The sequence below is a fragment of the Salmo trutta genome, chromosome 3 (genome assembly GCF_901001165.1).
Source record: "Salmo trutta chromosome 3, fSalTru1.1, whole genome shotgun sequence".
Lineage (NCBI taxonomy): Eukaryota > Metazoa > Chordata > Actinopteri > Salmoniformes > Salmonidae > Salmo > Salmo trutta.
In genome coordinates, this window is record NC_042959.1 from 46,989,171 (window position 1) to 47,010,051 (window position 20,881).

Here is a 20,881-nt window from a genome sequence, read left to right on the forward strand (position 1 = left end):
ACATTAAGAATACCTGCTCTTTCCATGACACAGACTGACAAGGTGAATCAGGCGAAGCTAAGATCCCTTATTTATGTCACTCGTTAAATTCACTTCAAAATCAGTGTAGATGAAGGGGAGGAGACAGGACAAAGAATGATTTTTAAGCCTTGAGACATGGATTGTGTATTTGTGCCATTCAGACAGTGAATGGGCAAGACAAAATAATAAGTGCCTTTGAACGGGGTATGGTAGTAGGTGCCAGGCGCACCGGCTTGTGTCAAGAACTGCAACGGCTGCTGGGTTTTTCACGCGCAACAGTTTCGCGTGTGTATCAAGAATGGTCCACCACCCAAAGGACATCCAGTCATCTTGACAACTGTGGGAAGCACTGGAGTCAACATGGGCCAGCATCCCTGTGGAACGCTTTCAACACCTTGTAGAGTCCATGCCCGACGAATTGAGGCTGTGGAGGGGTGCAACTCAATATTAGGATGTTTTGTATACTCCGTATATATGGACTTGAGGGTAGGGTTGAAACAGGAAGAGAGATCATAAAAACAGAGCCCGTGAGTGGCGAGTGCAATATTCTGTGTATACAAGACGTCAGTCTCGTCAAGTTTTCTAAAATCAAGAAAACACCCACTGATTGGCTCACAATTGTGGCACAAAGGTTATTTCCTGTACCCTCATCTCCCTGGTCCCAAAAAAATGTGCGTCCCGTCCAAAACACTAAAATAAATAGAAAGAAAAACGTGTACACACAAATAATATTAAAGGCTTTAAAATATTTTCTGATCTGCTCCTAGTTAAAAGTCACAGTTCCCTTCAGTCACATCCTGGGTGGAGATTCAGCCAGAGACCTGAGAGACAGAAGAGAGGTGAGATAGAGATTAGTTGAGGTGACTTTCCCCCCCCTTACAAAAAGCGCTTTGAGCATGTGGTGGAAAAGCACTATAGAAATCCAATCCGTCAACATAAATATTATCCTATATCCACAAGTAACATAAGCTACAACGACATTTCTACCTCTGTTTCTGTCTAAAGATGTTGTGAAGATCCCTCTATATGTATTAGGAGAAATTTGTAAGCCTAAATCTCTAACAAATTCGCAGCATTTGCTTTGGATCGGAATAATCCCCATTCATTTTAGATCTGCCTATTTTGAATTCATACCATTTATGAGGTATGAAAACATCTGTCAAAAGTCCATTTTGGGGTGAACTATGCCTTTAAGTTTAATTAATTATCTGGAAACTACCTTTTGCCAACATGGAGACCGTAATGAATAACTGAAACATAGGGAATGTTTTGACCAAGTCTAAACTAGAGCTGGGACAAAATTCGACAATTACAAATAATAATTGTTTTAATACATTTCTTTTAGGACTTTCAACTTCATTTTTAAGTAGATAGTTTACCCAATAGCATTTTTTCATTTTTACATGAAGAGGGTAAAGTTGGTAATGTCTCAACGAGGGCAGAAATCATTTTACGGGCAGTACAGCACTGTTGGGAGGGGACGCTTCATTTCCTAAAGTTCCAAGTAGTCAAAATCATACATTTCTGAGATGTAGGTGTCACCAAAGCTGTGTTGTATACATTAGGTATGTCGCATTATGATATATTACAAGCTCAGTTTTTTTTCTCTCAGTTTAAAAATAAAAATAAAAAAATCAAATAATTGTCAGTTTTGGGGCTAGTTCACCCAAGTTACAAAATGGCATATTGGTTTCCTTATCCTGTAAGCAGTCTTTGGACAAGGTATGAAAGCAACCAATGCTTTCGTTTTGTTTACCTGGCCACGGTTTCAAATGCTTTTCATCTGTAAGTAACTTAAATTTTTTTTAAATGTTATGTTGATTTGGACATTAAGTGCAAAAAATGCTAATACAGCTACCATTGACTTGCATTGCATTTGTCCCACAAATGCTAAAATGTTAGCATTTGAAACAGAGACCAGGTAAACAAAACCAAAGCCTGGATTTGTGTCATACCTTGTCCATTGACAGCTTACAGGGTAAGGAAACCAATGTGTCATTTTGTACTATCCCTTTAATCATTATCCAAAATTCCATAATCGCCACAGCCTTACTGTAAACACAGAAAAGTCAGAGAACTATACAGAAGCTTACATTACCTAACAGTTCTAGTCCTCCTTTTTCTCGCTCCGTTCTTTTCTAGGTACCAGCACCTTGCGGAGATATGGGATGCCTAGATACAATGTGAAGAAGAATATGTGGCCGCAGAAATAAATGGATGAATACACCTGCAAAACAGAAAGACAAACCGAGCACATTAAATCCTCATCCAGACAGCCATTTCCCCAACCCAAGTCAAGAGTTTAAACATATGCCAGACAACTGCATTTAGCACACAATAAATCGATGATCTGAGTTCTAACATGTTTGTGGCATTACGAACTGCCAGCTACCTTTAGCCACTTCAAATAAAAGTAAATAAAGAGTCTGAACATTTAGAATGTGTTGCGATGTGGTTATGACAACATTACGAAGGCTTATTATGCGGTCTAAGCCGTTTATTACCCTGAGCCACTTGTCGTAGGTGAAGAGGCAGAAGGGCACCAAAGGATAGCCCATGAAGAGCCAGTGGATGAACTGCTGGACCAGGTAGATGAGGGGGTAGAGAGGACTGTTGGCCAGGCGGGTCAGCAGGGGACTGTCCCTCACCAGCGCTTGGGCCTGAGGCAAACAGGGATAGGCATACAGCATAAAGATATAGTTATGGACACGGACGCACACACAGTAATCCAGTAACGCATACAGGGCAGAGAGTTTGAGAATCCTCCAACAGCTTAAATGGAGATCTTGACCCTTTGTTGTAGACCCGCTTGAGGTAGATTTAGCAATGACAGGGTGTCTCCTCTTGAGGAGGCTTAACATTCACAGGTCCAGAGTTTGGAAAACATCACAAAGAGAAAGATGAAAAGCCATGCACACTGTTTTAATGCTCCCAATGTTAGATGCAACTATGTTGACTGAGGGTCAGGTCGCCCTCACAAAAAAGGTTTCTTAACCTTACTTGCTTAAATAAATACGGTACATTCCCACCGTGGTCAAGACATTGTCGTGTACAAATTTGAAAGCATCCAAAATAAGTGAGGAGGCATTTTCCTGGCTCCTCAGGATTCTCTCTCCGTCTCTGGTGCTTGTTTCCATAGAAATATAATTACTAGACAAGCCATTCCTAATCAAGTCACTGTTCTGTGATAAGTGGACAAGCAGCCATATTGAATGTACCCATAAGAGTAAAGCAGGAAGTAAAAGCAGGAAGTTCAGTATTCAAGTAGTGCTTTATTAAAATTCTATTAATTCCATGATTTACTCATACCTGTCTCTCCACATTTACGATGATGAACTCCATGGAGAAGCAGAGGAGGTATCCAGAGTGCGTGCCATGCCAGATGGCCAGGAACGCTAGCGCGGTCACCTGAGACAGGAGCTTATTACCCAGGAACTTCAACCGCTTAAACACGTGCCTGGAGGAATGTTACAAACCACCAAATACTGTTAGATGTATGATTTTTTTTTTTTACTAAACCTTCATTTATACAGCTTAGTATCAGTAAGATAAAGGTCCCTTGCTAAATAGATTTTATCACTTTTTGTCAGGCACTAACCTGGCCCTACATAGATTTAGTTTCAGTCAGGTACTATCCTAGCCATGCATGATTTTAGTCCGGTACTAACCTAGCCATACATAGTTTTAATCAGGCGCTAAGGTCCTTGCTATGTCCTTACCCAATTAAGGTGGAATTTAAAATTGTCACAGTAAGGATGCCCCAAGGATCCCAAAAAGAACTAACCTGGCCACCCAGGCGTTGGTGTTTATGTTGAAGGAGGCGATGGTGCCTGTAAAAAGGGGTGTGGTCTCAAACGTCCACACCTTCATATTTGCGCAGGCGTCCCATTGGTGCTCGCCATTCTGACCCAGCCCATTATAGCCAAGGCCAGAGAGTATACAGACTCCCTCCTGAGTCAGATAAAAAAAAAAAAAAAAGACATTCCTTTTACAAATACTTAAATAACTTCTTCCTGAAAAACCTAAAGATGGGGTAACGCTGATATACTGGGTTTTATTTTGAAGCAGGTGCAGCCTGGAAATGAGACGCTTTACATACCAAGTGCTGCTACATAGTGCTACTACTCACCGCTATGACCCAGCAGCTAACATATTTGTACAGGATGACTTTGGCCCAAAGGAGGATGAAGACACAGCGGTACCAGAACGGCTGCGCCTGGAGAGACACGCATTTGACTAAGGACGGTTACATTTGTCAAACAGAACAGCGTATGGCAATGTGGCTTTGGCTTCAAATCAGTGATGTTAAAAGCGTCAGGAATGCTGGTGCAAAAGCAAGGCTTTCTTACGTCGTACTCGTCTGTTAGGTAATAGCTATCTGGGTAGTGCGGACTAAATATTGCGTAGATCACCAGGCAGAGGAGGCCGAGGGAGAACCGCTTCATAGCAGGTATAACACTGAGAAAAAGAAAAAAAGATTGTTAAGTAAACCCATGTATCCATGCCTCAACCTCCCGGTCCTACCGCCCGGTCTGCCCTTCCCTCCATCCATTCCTGCCTCCCTTCCTCTACCTGTTAGGTGGCTGTCCGGGGCAGTCGGTGAGCTCCCCTTTGACTAGCCTCTGGTAGCTGCGCAGCGTGAACTGGGGTCCCACCAGAAAGCCTCCGTAGAAGTAAGAGAAGCCGATAACCTCCAGCAGAGAGGGAACATTGGCCAGGGCCGACCTCTTCTGCTCCTCATTCAACTTGGACTGGTGGGGTGGAGGGGGAGAGAGAGAGGGAGGAGAGTGAGAATAGTGGTTGGAGCCGGGGAGAAAGAAGGGGGAGGGTTAAGGAGGATTTAGAGTAAAAAAGGGGAAAGGTTGGGTAAAAGAGAAAAGAGAGAACAGAGAAAGGGAAAGCAAAGAGGGGAAAAGGGTAGAAGGAATGTGAAAGAAAGAAACAGGAAATAGAGAAGCATTTTTTAACAGTGCACAAAGTCACTGGCTGAGGAAGAATAAGCTTCCTGCATATCCAGTTACCCAGGGTTCTTATTGGAAGCTGCCCACGGTTGGACCGCAAACTCAATTGAACCAAATAGGACTACTTAACAGGCATTTAACTAGGGGGCATAAAACTGCTGGGTTTCCAAGTGCAAACCCGTGGCATGTTTCCAAAATACTACAAAAGACAATAATCAAAAAACAGTCAATAGTCAGCAACAACAACCCAAGGTATTCTCTGACACGGATAGAATGATAAACAAAAATACAGAAACGACATTGTGCAACAAATGACAGAGACAGGGTGATATTGTAGACATACAACAGGACCTCATGCTTGCCTTTTGTGGGCCTTTTTGACTAGGCAAAATAAGACACACAGCACAGTAACCAGACTACGGGGTGGGGGTCCCAAATCGCACCCTATTCCCTACATAGTGCTCTACTTTCGTCCAGAGCCCTATAGGCGGTGGTTGAAAGTTGTGCCATTTAGGAGGCCCCCTTCATAAACAAACAGAACAGGTGAGCAGCAACTGTAACAGAGTAACATTGTAATGAGTGATGACCACTAGACATTTGCCTATTTGTAAATGGACAACTTCCTCAATGCAAACACACACTATCTCAACTCATCTCTGACTGATGTGTGGACAAAGTCTCTCACTCAAACATCCAAACTGTCTCACTTGCTCGCGTACACACACACACACACACACACACACACACACACACACGAGGAGAACTTGGAAGAGGTTGAAGCACAAAGACAAGTACACCGAGAACAAAATAACAAATAGAACAGAGGGAGAAAAAAGAAGAAAAAAAATCCGCACAGAATTGACCAATAATCAAATGGCAATAGAGAGATCAATCAACTCACTGGTTCCTGGCCACCGTCATAGTAATCAAATGACAAACCTGAAATCAAAGAGAATGCAATTGGCATCAGTCACTATGTTATGAAAGCGCCTAGGATTGCCATGATCATTGGAATTAATACTTTGACTGTAGATGTTCCTCAGCTGCACAGACGTAAAGCCATGACGGATTTTAGTAGGATTTTTAGTATACTATGCAAAATATGATCCATGTTATCTCCGAGGCTAATGAACAACTACTACAAGTTGTCAATAAGAAAAGAAAATAGGACAAATAATCATTCAGCAACGGGTGTTACACAAAATAAAAAGTGGGAAACAGAGGTGTTGTACAGAGCAGTGGAGAGAGGGTGTTAGTGATGAGGTGAGCATACCGATAAGTTTGAGTGCAAGGACACATTGGGGCATGGTCCATTTGATATCGTATTCTTCTGTAGCTGTGTAGTAGTAGCCTGAAAGCAGGTATGCCTACAGAGAGAGAAGTGGATCAAGAAAAAGAAAGAGGGGGGGGAAGAGAAGACAGACTGATCAAAAAACAAACATACAAAACAATTACCACAATCACACTTAAAACGGAGGGAGAGAGAGAGAGTATTACGTCATACAGTGGCAGTGTTCTACGGCGCTTCAGTACTCCAGTGAAGGCAAAAAGGACAGAGGAAGGGGAGATCCTAACATGAACAGCAGAAATCACACACAGACAGTGCAGCTCTTCAACTACTGTAGCAAGGGAGGGGCAGCAAGCAAGAGAGAGCAAGAGAAGCTGCCTCTACCACCTGACCCTGCATCACAACAGAACACAGGAAGAGACTGAGAGAAAAGGAGAAAAATAAAGGGCGAGAAAGATTGAGAGAGAAATCTCACCATTTGAAAAATAAAGCTGGCCAGGACGGTTGTTATCGTCCTTCCCATAAGCCTCATCATCAGGAACTGGACAAGGACGCATAATGCAGAGTGATAGAGCTGTGTGCCTGAAAGAGACAGAAGGGTGGAATGATAGAGGGACAGAGGGAGGAAGGGAAAGGGGCAGAGAGATGGATATTAGCACAGAGAGAAAGAGAAACAGAGGAAGAAAGAGTGCATTCTTGCAAGTTGAAGATGAGCGAGTCACAGGTTATCATGTGAAGATGATTAAAAAAAAAACAGATTCCAAAGACAGGGAAAGTGCAACAGACCTGCTGTAAAATCCAAGTGCAGCAGAGAACAAGGGGAAAAAGAGTTTGTTATTAATCCCCTACCATTATGTAAACCATCTATCCATCCCTCTCTAGACTCACTCAGTCAAACTCTTTACTTCTTCATAGTTACTCATGACTTGGTGGTTACTGGTTAGGCTAGCTATAGCGTACAAATTGAATGATAGACCTTGAGCTAGTCCAGGCGTGTCAAACATACAGCCGACTCAATGCGGCCCCTGGGGTGTTTTGAGCAAAATACATACATATGTTAATTCCAGTGGGTCAGAAGTCTACATGCACTAAGTTGACTGTGCCTTTAAACAGCTTGGAAAATTACAGAATATGATGTTATGGCTTTAGAAGCTTCTGATAGGCTAATTGACATCATTGGAGTCAATTGCATGTGTACCTGTGGATGTATTTCAAGGCCTACCTTCAAACTCAGTGCCTCTTTGCTTGAGATCATTGGAAAAGCAAAAAAAAAAAGACCTCCACAAGTCTGGTTCATCCTTGGGAGCAATTTCCAAACGCCTAAAGGTACCACGTTCATCTGTACAAACAATAGTACGCAAGTATAAACACCATGGGACCACGCAGCCGGCATACCGCTCAGGAAGGAGACATGTTCTGTCACCTAGAGATGAACGTACTGTGGTGCAAAAAGTGCAAATCAATCCCAGAACAACAGCAAAGGACCTTGTGAAGATGCTGGAGGAAACAGGTACAAAAGTATCTATTTCCACAGTAAAACGAGTCCTATAAATCGACATAACCTGAAAGGCCGCTCAGCAAAGAAGAAGCCACTGCTCAAAATAAATTAAAAAAAATCACCGTAAAAAAGCCAGACTACGGTTTGCAACTGCACATGGGGACAAAGATTGTACTTTTTGGAGAATTGTCCTCTGGTCTGACGAAACAAAAATAGAACTGTTTGGCCATAATGACCATCGTTATGTTTGGAGGAAAAAGGGGGATGCTTGCAAACCAAATAGCACCATCCCAACCGTGAAGCACGGGGGTGGCAGCATCATGTTGTGGGGGTGCTTTGCTGCAGGAGGGACTGGTGCATTTCACAAAATAGATGGCTTCATGAGGCAGGAAAATTATGTGGCTATATTGAAGAAACATCTCATGACAGTCAGGAAGTTAAAGCGTGGTCGTAAATGGGTCTTCCAAATGGACAATGATCCCAAGCATACTTCCAAAGTTGTGGCAAAATGCCTTAAGGACAACAAAGTCAAGGTATTGGAGTGGCCATCACAAAGCCCTGACCTCAATCCTACAGAACAATTTGTGGGCAGAACTGAGAAAGTGTGTGCAAGCAAGGAGGCCTACAAACCTGACTCAGTTACACCAGCTCTGTCAGGAGGAATGGGCCAAAATTCACCCAACTTATTGTGGGAAGCTTGTGGAAGACTACCCAAAACGTTTGACCCAAGTTAAATAATTTAAAGGCAATGCTACCAAATACTAAGTGAGTGTATGTAAACTTCTGACCCACTGGGAATGTGATGAAATAAATAAAATCTGAAATAAATCATTCTTTCTACTATTATTCTGACATTTCACATTCTTAAAATAAAGTGGTGATCCTAACCAACCTAAGAAAGGGAATTTTTACTTGGATTAAACGTCAGGAATTGTGAAAAACTGAGTTTAAATGTATTTAGCTAAGGTGTATGTAAACTTCCGACTTCAACTGTACATTATTTTTTGTTAACTAGTAAATAGTAGCCTACAGCAAAGTGTGTTTAAATAATTTCTAACTTGTTAACAATTTCGGCTAGTTAGTGTTTGCTACCATGTGGGTTTTAGCTTACTTGATCCTGTTAACTGAGGAGTGTTATTTCACCTGTTTCCATACATGTTTCATAAAATATTTATCTTACAAAGGAGTTGTTTAAACTAACCGCTTAACTATTTATCTCTACATGGAATTGCATAACTTTTTTTTAAAAGTTCTCTAATCTTTACAGGAAAATACCACGGGCACTATCTGATGTGTGGCGACATTTCACTGCAGCTAATGTTGAAGGAAAAGCTGTGTAAATTTGCAAATACTGTGCCAAATCATATGAAGAATGCAATGATGCAGAATCATCTGGCCAAGTGCATAAAGTTCAGCAACCTCTGACAAAAGTCACTCTACTTATATTCGAGGTGAAAATGATGAATCAGACACCTTATCGATAGCAACAGCTCATGGTCTTCCTGGAATCAGAAGTTGTTGTTTTTTACTCAGTGGAGGAACGTAGTCAGAGAAATGCTGATGAATGTCTTGCTTGAGCTTTGTAAGCAACTGGTTCACTTCTGATGCTCACAGGTATTGGAAGAGATTTCTGAATGTTCTTCGCCCAGCATACACCCCTCCAACCAGACATGGTTTATCTACTCATTGCCTGGATGCAGAGTTCAACAGAGTTCAAGTGAAGGTCAAGCAAATCATAGAGAAAGCAGACTGTATTGCAATCATCTCTGATTGGTGGTTGAATGTTCGTGGGCAAGGAATAATTAACTACATCATCTCAACCCCTCAACCAGTATTCTACAAGAGCACAGACACAAGGGACAACAGACACACCGGTCTCTACATTGCAGATGAGCTGAAGGCAGTCATTAAGTTATAGCAGCAATCTACCTCACCAAGCAGTAAGAAGAATAAAAGCACCACATTGAAGCTGCCCAGCAACACCCGTTGGGGTGGTGTTGTCATCATGTTTGACAGTCTCCTGGAGGGGAAGGAGTCTCTCCAAGAAATGGCCCTATCACAGTATGCCGATATGGATAGCACCATCAAGAGGATTCTCCTGGATGATGTATTTTGGGAGAGTGGTAAGCAGCCTGAAACCTATTGCAGTAGCCATTGCACAGATTCAGGGAGACAATGCCATCCTGTCTGATGTTCAGACTCTGCTTGCAGATGTTAGAGGAAAAATCCATACTGCCCTGCCCACTTCACTGTCGCTCCAAGCAGAGGGAACTGCAGTTCTGAAATACATCGAAAAGCATGAAGACTTCTGCCTGAAGCCCATACACGCCGCAGTTTACATGTTGGACCCCAAATATGCTGGCAAGAGCATCCTGTCTAGTGCAGAGATCAACAAGGCCTATGGTGTCAACACTACCGTGTCTCGCCACCTTGGCCTGGATGAGGGCGAGGTTCTTGGCAGTCTGGTGATGTACAGTCGTGGCCAAAAGTTTTGAGAATGACACAAATATACATTTTCACAAAGTCTGCTGCCTCAGTTTGTATGATGGCAATTTGCATATACTCCAGAATGTTATGAAGAGTGATCAGATGAATTGCAAAGTCCCTCTTTGCCATGCAAAACTGAATTCCCAAAAAACAATTTCACTGCATTTCAAACCTGCCACAAAAAGACCAGCTGACATCATGTCAGTGATTCTCTCGTTAACACATGTGAGTGTTGACGAGGACAAGGCTTGAGATCACTCTGTCAGTTCGAATAACAGACTGGAAGCTTCAAAAGGAGGGTGGTGCTTGGAATCATTGTTCTTCCTCTGTCAACCATGGTTACCTGCAAGGAAACACGTGCAGTCATCATTGCTTTGCACAAAAAGGGCTTCACAAGCAAGGATATTGCTGCCAGTAAGATTGCACCTAAATCAACCATTTATCGGATCATCAAGAACTTCAAGGAGAGCGGTTCAATTGTTGTGAAGAAGGCTTCAGGGCGCCCAAGAAAGTCCAGCAAGCGCCAGGACCGTCTCCTAAAGTTGATTCAGCTGCGGGATTGGGGCACCACCAGTACAGAGCTTGCTCAGGAATGGCAGCAGGCAGGTGTGAGTGCATCTGCACGCACAGTGAGGTGAAGACTTTTGGAGGATGGCCTGGTGTCAAGAAGGGCAGCAAAGAAGCCACTTCTCTCCAGGAAAAATGTCAGGGACAGACTGATATTCTGCAACAGGTACAGGGATTGGACTGCTGAGGACTGGGGTAAAGTCATTTTCTCTGGTGAATCCCTTTTCTGATTGTTTGGGGCATCCGGAAAAAAGCTTGTCCGGAGAAGACAAGGTGAGCTCTACAATCAGTCCTGTGCCAACAGTAAAGCATCGTGAGACCATTCATGTGTGGGGTTGCTTCTCAGCCAAGGGAGTGGGCTCACTCACAATTTTGCCTAAGAACACAGCCATGAATAAAGACTGATACCAACACATCCTCCGAGAGCAACTTCTCCCAACCATCCAGGAACAGTTTGGTGACAAACAATGCCTTTTCCAGCATGATGGAGCTCCTTGCCATAAGGCAAAAGTGATAACTTTTGCCTCGGGGAAGGAGGCTCAGGGAACAAAACATCGATATTTTGGGTCCATGGCCAGGAAACTCCCCAGACCTTAATCCCATTGAGAACTTGTGGTCAATCCTCAAGAGGCGGGTGGACAAACTCCAAGCATTGATTATGCAAGAATGGGCTGCCATCAGTCAGGATGTGGCCCAGAAGTTAATTGACAGCATGCCAGAGCGGATTGCAGAGGTCTTGAAAAAGAAGGGTCAACAGTGCAAATATTGACTCTTTGCATCAACTTCATGTAATTGTCAATAAAAGCCTTTGACGCTTGTAATTATAATTCAGTAGTCAGTCAGTAATTCATAGTAACATCTGACAAAAATATCTAAAGACACTGAAGCAGCAAACTTTGTGGAAATGAATATGTGTCATTCTCACAACTTTTGGCCACGACTGTACACTTCCAAGCAAGGGCTTTGGGATGGAGATGCAATATGGCAGTCGTGCCAACATATCTCATCAGCCACCTGGTGGAAGGGACTTTGTGGATCTGAGGCTCTTTCCCCAGTTGCCTCCATCATCCTCCAAATCCCACCAACATCAGCCGCCTCAGAGCGCAACTGGTCCTTGTTTGGGAACACACACACAAACCAAAGCCGCAACAGGCTGACCAATACAAGGGTTGTTAAATTGGTGGCCATCCGGGCAAATTTGAGGCTTTTTGAGCCTGACAATGAGCCATCCTCAACAGGGTTGGAAAGTAACAGTGAAGATGAGGCCTCAAAGACTGATGTTCAAGCGGTGGACATTGAGGAGGTCTGGGGAGAAGACATGGAAGCCTGAGAGGAAGACAACCAAAGCTTTAGTTTCTAGACTATCATTGTACAGATGTATGTTGAAAACATTTTTGGGAGATACGATGTATCATTGGGGATCATTCAATATTCCCTTTCTTTTGTTGTTCAGTGAAATTATCCCATGTGAAGAGCCAACTCATTTAAAGTAAAAAAAAAACAAAAAAAACATTTTGTTACGAATTTATTTCTATTGGAAGGATTTAAATATTTGCAATTATGTCTACTTATGATAAGGTAAAAGGTTTGTTTGTCTCCATATATTGTAACTATATCCAATGCAAAAAACATCACATTTAAAATGGTATTAATATGTATACATTTCTGTTAATTCCCATATATTCCTGTTAATTCCCACGGAAAGTGTCCACCTCTGAATATTCCCCAAAATATGTAGAAATAATAAAGGACCTACATTTATAGTCTCTTCACTTTGTCCAGATTTCTAACAATCAGTGAAACGAAAGCTAGAAAGTCAGGGCGCATGGAAAATTCCTAAAATGATGGATAGAGGACTGCATTTTGGTCATTTTGACGGTGAGGAAATATAACAAATTGTGTGTGCAGCCCTCCGGACCTCGGTGAAGACTGAGTCAGGCCCGCGGGTCGAAACGAGTTAGACATCCCTGAGCTATACAGATCCCACCCTTAAGATACTGTCCTGTTCTAGGCCGTTCCCTTGCAGCGTTACACACTAGGGTTTTTTCTTAGTATGTCATGGAAGCCCCTGAAGCAATAATCAAAGCTACAAAACACCAAAATATTTCATTTGAAACAAATAGAGGGCACATTTCTTTGGGGTGGGGGGGGAAATCAATCAAATAAAAAATAAAAAATCAACAGAGCTGGGTAGGAGGGATGCTTCCACATAGGGTCGCAAAAATATTTCAATAAATTCCCTGGTTTTCCCAGAAATCCCAGTTGGAGAGTAGCCAGAATCAGGAAGGAACCAGGATTTCTGGAAGACCAGGGAATTTATTGAAAGTTTCCAGAATTTTCCAACCCTACTCCCACTGCCGTAAAGTAATGGTGAGACAAACACTGTTTTCAGAAATGAGCCACTTTACCCTTTCAATCTCCTCCCCCCCTCTGGAGTTAACGCCAAGAAAAAAGTTCCCCATCCCAACTCCGCAACAGTTTCCCTGCCAACATCACCACCATAAGGAAATCATTACCCATTCCCCACACCCCACTACTCATTCCCCAGCCACTTGGCTGAACTTACATAAGACTCCTGAACAGCTAATCAAATGGCTACCAAGACTATTTGCATTGCCTGTTCCCCCCCCCGCTACTCTGTTATTATCTATGCATAGCCACTTTAATAACTCTACCTAAATGTACATAATTACCTCAGTACCGGTGCCCCCCCCACATTGACACATTGTACCGTTACCCCCTGTATATATCCCCGCTATTGTTATTTACTGCGGCTCTTTAATTATTTCTTACTTTTCTTTAGGGATTGTCTTAACCAACAATGGGGTTAAGGGCTTGTAAGTAAGCATTTCACTGTAAGGTCTACACCTGTTGTATTCGGCACATATGACAAATACAATTTGATTGTTTTCCTCAACAACCCACCTGCTCTCTCACCTCCCCTTCACCTGAAGTTTTGAAGTTCTAATATTGTTATTGATGACACTATTTAGCCATTTCATGTAGCACTGCTCAAAAATAAGCTCCTGGTCATAGCCAACTTCTCAATCCTTTTAACTTATTACAAATGTATAGGCATGAGCTGAAATACCTACCAACTTCCACCTTCATTAATTTCCTCTCTCCATCCCCCACACCACTTCCCCACCTCCTTTCTCTCTGCCTCCCTCCTTCTCTATTTGCCTCTCTGCCTCCCTCCGTCCCCTCCCTCCGTCCCTTTGCGTCTCACCAAAGTTGAAAGCTGCCAGAGACAGTCCGGAGATGGCGTGGTATAAGTGAATGACAGTGGGTGGCTGGTGGAAGAAGAACTGCCGGTACAGCAGGGCACAGGGGTACCCTGAAGGAACGACAGAAAGAGAGAAAGGAGAAGACAGTTAACATGTGAATCAACACGAGTGAATCATTCTAGACGAGAGCCCTTAGTGCTGACAGCAAAATGATGACCTTGTAGTTCAGTGCTACAACCTCAAGATAAAACGGAGACGTTTATCAGTGCACACCCAGGGATGCAATTGGTCTGGGGCCCGCCGGGGCTGAGGTTCTGTACCTTAGACACAATTCATACAACAAGATCTAATGAAAAAAAATAATAATAACAACACATTTTTAAAAAAGGGTTTTGAACCGTGTCTCCCGCCCAATGTTGTCAACGCATACGAGACTGTGTGCACTCACTTTTCGGACTGCTCACACAGGCTGCGCAACTATTATATAATGGTTGCCTACACACACCCCAAAAAATGTGTAACAGAAAAAAATGCTTCTGCCGAGACACACTTTGAAGATGCTGCTGTCCACATGTACTTTTCCTCAGCCAACAACATGAGAAGCCTAACAAACACCAAAATCAGACAACCACACAGTTGAATATGGGAACCTTTTCAATTGGCTTGTCACATTCTACGCAAGACAATAATACACTTTCAAATTGTGTGTACCACAGGGGAAAGAAACATGTATGCATTTTGCCCAGCCATTGCACCATCACAACACATATTTGAAAGGGGTTAATGGCCACATAAAAGAAAATCCCAGCTTTCCATTACTATTACATTTATTATTTCTCAACTCCTAAAAATGTGTGAACTTAACCATTTTCAAACCGGAGTATGAGCAGAATGGTTTACGCGCTTTTAGCGCTTGCCGTTCACGAGAAGAGATAAGGGCCAAATGTAACATGGGTCAGGTGTAACAGCTAGGCCTACACTAAAAAAATAATCTGTTGCTTTTACGGTAACTTACTGGTGGCCAGTTACAGTCGGAAGTTTACATACACCTTAGCCAAATACATTTAAACACAGTTTTTCACAATTCCTGACATTAAATGCTAGTAAAAATTCCCTGTCTAAGGTCAGGATCACCACTTTATTTTAAGAACGTGAAATGTCAGAATAATAGTAGAGAATGATTTATTTCAGCTTTTATTTCTTTCATCACATTCAATGGGTCAGAAGTTTATATACATTCAATTAGAATTTGGTAGCATTGCCTTTAAATTGCTTAACTTGGGTCAAATGTTTTGGGTAGCCTTCCACAATACATTGGGTGAATTTTGGCTCATTCCTCCTGACAGAGCTGGTGTAATTGAGTCAGGTTTGTAGGCCTCCTTGCTCACACATGATTTTTCAGTTCTGCCCATGCATTTTCTATAGGATTGAGGTCAGGGCTTCGTGATGGCCACTCCAATACCTTGACTTTGTTGTCCTTAAGGCCAAACAGTTATTTTTTTGTTTCATCAGACCAGAGGACATTTCTCCAAAAAGTACGATCTTTGTCCCCATGTGCAGTTGCAGACCGTAGTCTGGCATTTTTAATGGCGATTTTGGAGCAGTGGCTTCTTCCTTGCTGAGCGGCCTTTCAGGTAATGTTGATGTAGGACTCGTTTTACTGTGGCTATAGATATTTTTGTACCGGTTTCCTCCAACGTCTTCACAAGGTCCTTTGCTGTTGTTCTGGGATTGATTTGCACTTTTTGCACAAAAGTATGTTCATCTCTAGGAGACAGAATGCGTCTCCTTCCTGAGCGGTATGCCGGCTGCGCGGTCCCATGGTGTTTATACTTGCGTACTATTGTTTGTACAGATGAACGTAGTACCTTCAGGTGTTTGGAAATTGCTCCCAAGGATGAACCAGACTTGTGGAGGTCTACATTTTTTTTCTTCTGAGGTCTTGGCTGATTTCTTTTGATGTTCCCATGATGTCAAGCAAAGAGGCACTGAGTTTAAAGGTAGGCCTTGAAATACATCCACAGGTACACCTCCAATCGACTCAAATGACGTCAATTAGCCTATCAGAAGCTTCTAAAGCCATGACATAATTTTCTGGAATTTTCCAAGCTGTTTAAAAGCACAGTCAACTTAGTGTATGTAAACTTCTGACCCACCGGAATTGCGATACAGTGATTTAGAAGTGAAATAATCTGTCTGTAAACAACTGTTGGAAAAATGACTTGTGTCATGCACAAAGTAGATGTCCTAACCGACTTGCCAAAACTATAGTTTGTTAACAAGAAATTTGTGGAGTGGTGGTTGAAAATCGAGTTTTAATGACTCCAACCTAAGTGCATGTAAACTTCCAACTTCAACTGTACCTGTAAATTCTAAATAAACTGGTTTAACAATACATTGCTGTAAAGTTTACTGTAATGTAATACTGCTAAACAAGTTTATTTTGAATTTACGGTAACATACTGTACAGTGTATTTTTTGGGACATTCAAGTCATCAATATGATGCTAAATAGCAACAAGATCATGTTTAGAGTTTGTGATGTAGCTAATTCTTAGCCCAATGGGGTAAATGCAGATGGTAAAACCCATTCTTCAGCCACCATGATGCATCAGTTGGGCTACAGCCAGGTGATAGCCTAATGCTTTTAGCTAAATAGCACACCTGCCAGATCATGATGATATGGACCAATATGTTTTGGGCTGGAGGGGCAAATTATATTTTAGATGGTGTTAGAATCATTTTATTCCATTTATATTGTAGTGGAATGTCCTTTTAAAAAGTCACCGGAACTGACCTTCTCACAGTCATTCTACAAAAATGTTAAAGGTCCATCTGGGACCTTTGCCACCACAGCTTAAAAAAAATAAAAATAAAAACATCTGGAAACACTGACCAATCATTTATGTTTTGGATCCCTGGACACTTCAAATTAATTGAGAGCTTCTGTTCAATTTGTATGCCTAAAGCAGAGTGACTTTTCATGTTTGAATATGAAAAGTCACTCCACTGGAATGTCATTATCTGAGCATTACAGATAAATCACATGCTATTTGGTTGTGAAGAAACAAGGTAGACAACTGCCAATGACAGCAGTTTGTTTATTAAGAGCCTGTAGTTTTGCAGTCATATGTGCTTTTGGTGTATATTGTTTAGGTTAGTGCACAGTTTTCTGGTGTGTGTAACTGACAAGGGTAGACATTGGCAGTAGAATTAAAAGCTGGTAATTACATTTAATTTACTTCCATAAAGTATAAAGATCGGGAGGTCTTGCAATCTGATACCTTCAATGTGTCACAATCACAATGACTGGTAAAGGCAGTATTGTAGTTTCTATACATTTACAAGATTGTAAACATGGGGCCTACTGTGATACAACATGAGCCAAAAGCAAGAGATCTACACTTATAGGCTACAGCAAGAATAAACAATATCAGGGTAACATAAGCTAAAAAGCAACAGCAATTAATTTAAGACAATGAACTGAAATACTGCACTATTTGTTAGTCAATCCCAGCAAATGTGACTTCAGAAGAAAAAATGTTCATGTGTCAGAGCAAAGTTCAGAGATGACAAGACACCCACCCAGGTAGTTACCTGGGATACACCGAGCATGTAAAGTAAACCTGTCCGTACTGTATGTTACAACCGCTTGTAGTAACCTCTTCTACCATAATTGCTAGCTAATGTTAGCAACAAATATTAAATAATATGTTGTTTTCTGACAATCAGCAGAGCAGATAATGTGCTCTGCTTATTCTTGTGCCCGCTCAACCTTGCAGCCCGTCTGGTCAGCTTGTCAAAACAAGGCTAGCTAAGTGCATTTAGCTATTGTATTATCGTTCGGCTTGCCAGCGGGTCTACTCGCTAGCTAGTCTGGCTAGTCACTGCAGCTGAGCAAGAGACATCGTTAACGTTACCTGGTTTAGCAGAGTGTGTGTTGCTACACTGTTTTAAAGGTGTAAATCAATATTACATTGACACATGGTTATGTCAGAGAGTCTACTGAAAGATGTCAGAGATGACTGAATTGAACTCACCGACTAAAACGGACAGAATCAGTCGAACCGCAGGTTCTGGGGAACCTAAAGATTCCGACAATTTCTCCATCAAGGGAGCCGCCATCTTTCGTGTGGGCGGAAGTGGCTCTGGTGATTCCGTAGATGTGTACCTTGGTGAGCGTTCCACTCTCTCCTTTATCTGCCCTTGTCGATTTAGCGCTCTCCTCCCCTTTCCCTCCTCTTTCTTTAATGTTCATTCTTCGCCTTTCTCACCACATCGACCTTCAAATCTCTTTTGCCCCCAAATTTCGCAACATCTGTTCAATCTACTGCAACCTCTCTCACTTAAGTAAAATACTATCCAGCCTACTGGTGTTGTAATATAGGGCATGTTGATCTTAAATTGTTACGAAAATCATCAAACTTTTTTTGTGGGCAAAAATACATTAGGGTGGATCTACACACCTCCATCAATACAGTAGACAAGCTTTTCCTCCATCCACTACCTAAAATCATATTACATTCTGTTGTCAGTGCTGCTCAACAGTGGTGTAAAATCCCCCCCGTGTGGCATTAGTTGGGAATTACGTGTTTGCCGAGGCAAGTGCATGCCCCACCACTTTCGTTTTCCCCAATGGTTAAAGGCCCACTCTTTAATTTGAAAAAGAACAAAAGTTATCCCGCCACTTGTTTTTTTATATAGGCCTAAACTGAGGGATAGGGCTGGACACTTAAATTCATAGATTGAGCAATGTATGGTACATGTCAGTCCATGACATGAGGTCAACACCATGACAGTTTTAACTTGCATTTGAAGATTTACTTTGAGGCATTTATAAGTGCTATTCTTCAAGAATTAGTGGCCGTTATAATTATAGATTAACACCACAGCTGTGTCAGAAGTGGGATAGGGATGACCTGTACGGGCCATCGAAAGCACGGACGGGCGTGCTTGGGCCCTGAAAGATGGCGAAGCACAAGGACTTGCTTCCAGTTCAGTTGAGGTAGGTAACAAACCTGACCTTTCTAAAAACCGATTAACGCTCCCCAAACCGTAACCTTTGGAAGCCTGTTCTTGCCTCGACTCGGGACCTCGCTCTGCCCCCAGAAACACTACAATATTATTCATTTAATGATCAGAAATGGCTGTAAATATCACAAAATGGGCCTAGAATTTGGGGAAGGTAAACTGATGAAGATTGGTCATGTAAAGAGTGACGCATTTAAATAAACATTGACATGGAAAACTGAAAACTGCTGCTGACTAAATAAGTAGATAATCTTTATCCTCCCATTCATTTTTTTGTGCATGTTGCTTTCACCTGTCCTGTCATTTCAGATCATCAGTGCAGAAGATGAGCTGAGACAACCGGTAGAGAAGCCAATTCAGACTATTATTGTACCGACACTCAATTTTTCAGCATCAGTAAATTTACAAAATGAAAGTAGGCCTATTGTATTGTTGTATCTATCATACAGTGACGACCTTAACCCAATACCTAGCCACTTACTCAAGAGGGCAGGTGTTAGGTTGACAGTTGGTTTAAAGCCCGGTCTGGACTACAATCTTACTTCGCTACACTGGTGTCAGAAGTGGGATGCCCCCCAGTTGTGGCCATCGAGAGCACATCCCAAGGGTGCCGGTGTGAGGAATTTACGGGAGTAAAGCGCAAGGACGCGCACTCCGAAGAAAGGGGGCGAACTTAACCCAATAATAGCAACCTCGTCAATGGGTTCTGATCTCTTGGCGTAACAAATAGCTAAAGTATTGGGTTGACATCACTGAGTGTTCAAACCTACATCAGGATTACTACCCCATGATTTTTTTAAATTGTATTTAACTAGGCAAGTCAGTTAAGAACAAATTATTATTTACAATGGCCTAACCGTCCAAACCCTTCCCTAACGACGCTGGGGCAATTGTGCGCCGCCCTATGGGACTCCTGATCACGGCCGGTTGTGATATAGCCCCGGATAGAAACCGGGTCTGTAGTGACGCCTCTAGCACGGCGATGCAGTGCCTTCGACCGCTGCCCCACTCGGGATTTCATAACATACAGTGAGTGATTGATTCCAAATGATAAACCTGGTGGTTCGAGCCCTGAATGCTGATTGGCTGACAGACTTGGCACGGTATATCAGACGTATACCAGGGGTATGACAAAACATTTAGTTGTACTACTCTAATTACGTTGGTAACCAGTTTCTAATAGCAATAAGGCACCTCTGAGGTTTGTTGTATATGACCACTTTCCCACAACCCCTCGAGCTTTATTTACGTAAATCTACACTGCTTCAATCCGTAACAGAATGCACAGATATATCATCTATTTTCAACAGAATTCGGGGGCTTCTTCAATTGAAGACGCCTACTAGACAAATACTAAAAGAGCAAGTTTTCCATAATCTCTTGAAGGTCACAAGCCGTCTTGTAGGTTTTACAGTCAGTGTTTGTGTCAGAGTTGGCTCCTATCAGGCGTACAAAAAATATGTTTCAGAATGACTAAAATATTATGTGACAAACATGTTGTAATGTTACACAAGATGGTTGTTTTGTTGTTTAAACAAAGTTATTTTAAGACAGATTGCGGGAAATATAACGCGAAATGCATTCTGGGTATGCAAATTACAAGATCGAATGCTAGCCAATCAAAGCGCTGCATTCTCTCAGCTTTTTGCGTGAGAATGGGTTGTTCGATTTAGCAGGCCCCGCTCGCCGTCTGATCGGAATGGCCATTTTATTTGAGATAACCGGGCATTTTCAGTGGGTGCTCTGTAAGAATGTTCGACGTGTTTTTAATGTATTTCATCCCCATATACTGAAACATAAAT

General features: G+C 42.2%; 1 protein-coding gene and 1 non-coding gene across 3 annotated transcripts; both read right to left on the reverse strand.

Annotated features, from left to right (window-relative positions):
• Positions 1 to 399: 399 nt before the first annotated feature.
• lpcat3 (lysophosphatidylcholine acyltransferase 3) lies at positions 400 to 18,407 on the reverse strand. Of its 2 annotated transcripts, XM_029736571.1 has the most exons (13): positions 18,089 to 18,406; positions 14,052 to 14,159; positions 6,746 to 6,852; positions 6,256 to 6,349; positions 5,884 to 5,921; positions 4,594 to 4,772; positions 4,371 to 4,479; positions 4,151 to 4,237; positions 3,806 to 3,972; positions 3,331 to 3,478; positions 2,526 to 2,681; positions 2,120 to 2,248; positions 400 to 842 (listed from the first exon to the last, which is right to left on the reverse strand). In XM_029736571.1, exons 1-12 carry the CDS (start codon positions 18,171 to 18,173, stop codon positions 2,129 to 2,131), a joined length of 1,398 nt encoding a protein of 465 aa, XP_029592431.1. In that variant the 5' UTR covers positions 18,174 to 18,406; the 3' UTR covers positions 400 to 842; positions 2,120 to 2,128. The 2 variants fall into 2 exon arrangements, with proteins under 2 accessions (XP_029592431.1, XP_029592440.1); XM_029736580.1 differs by lacking the exons at positions 5,884 to 5,921; positions 6,256 to 6,349 and having other exon boundaries at positions 18,089 to 18,407.
• A 1,987-nt stretch (positions 18,408 to 20,394) lies between these two features.
• On the reverse strand, positions 20,395 to 20,450 carry LOC115189554 (U7 small nuclear RNA). Its single transcript, XR_003876945.1, has one exon. It is a non-coding gene; the product is annotated as a U7 small nuclear RNA (small nuclear RNA).
• Positions 20,451 to 20,881: the final 431 nt, after the last annotated feature.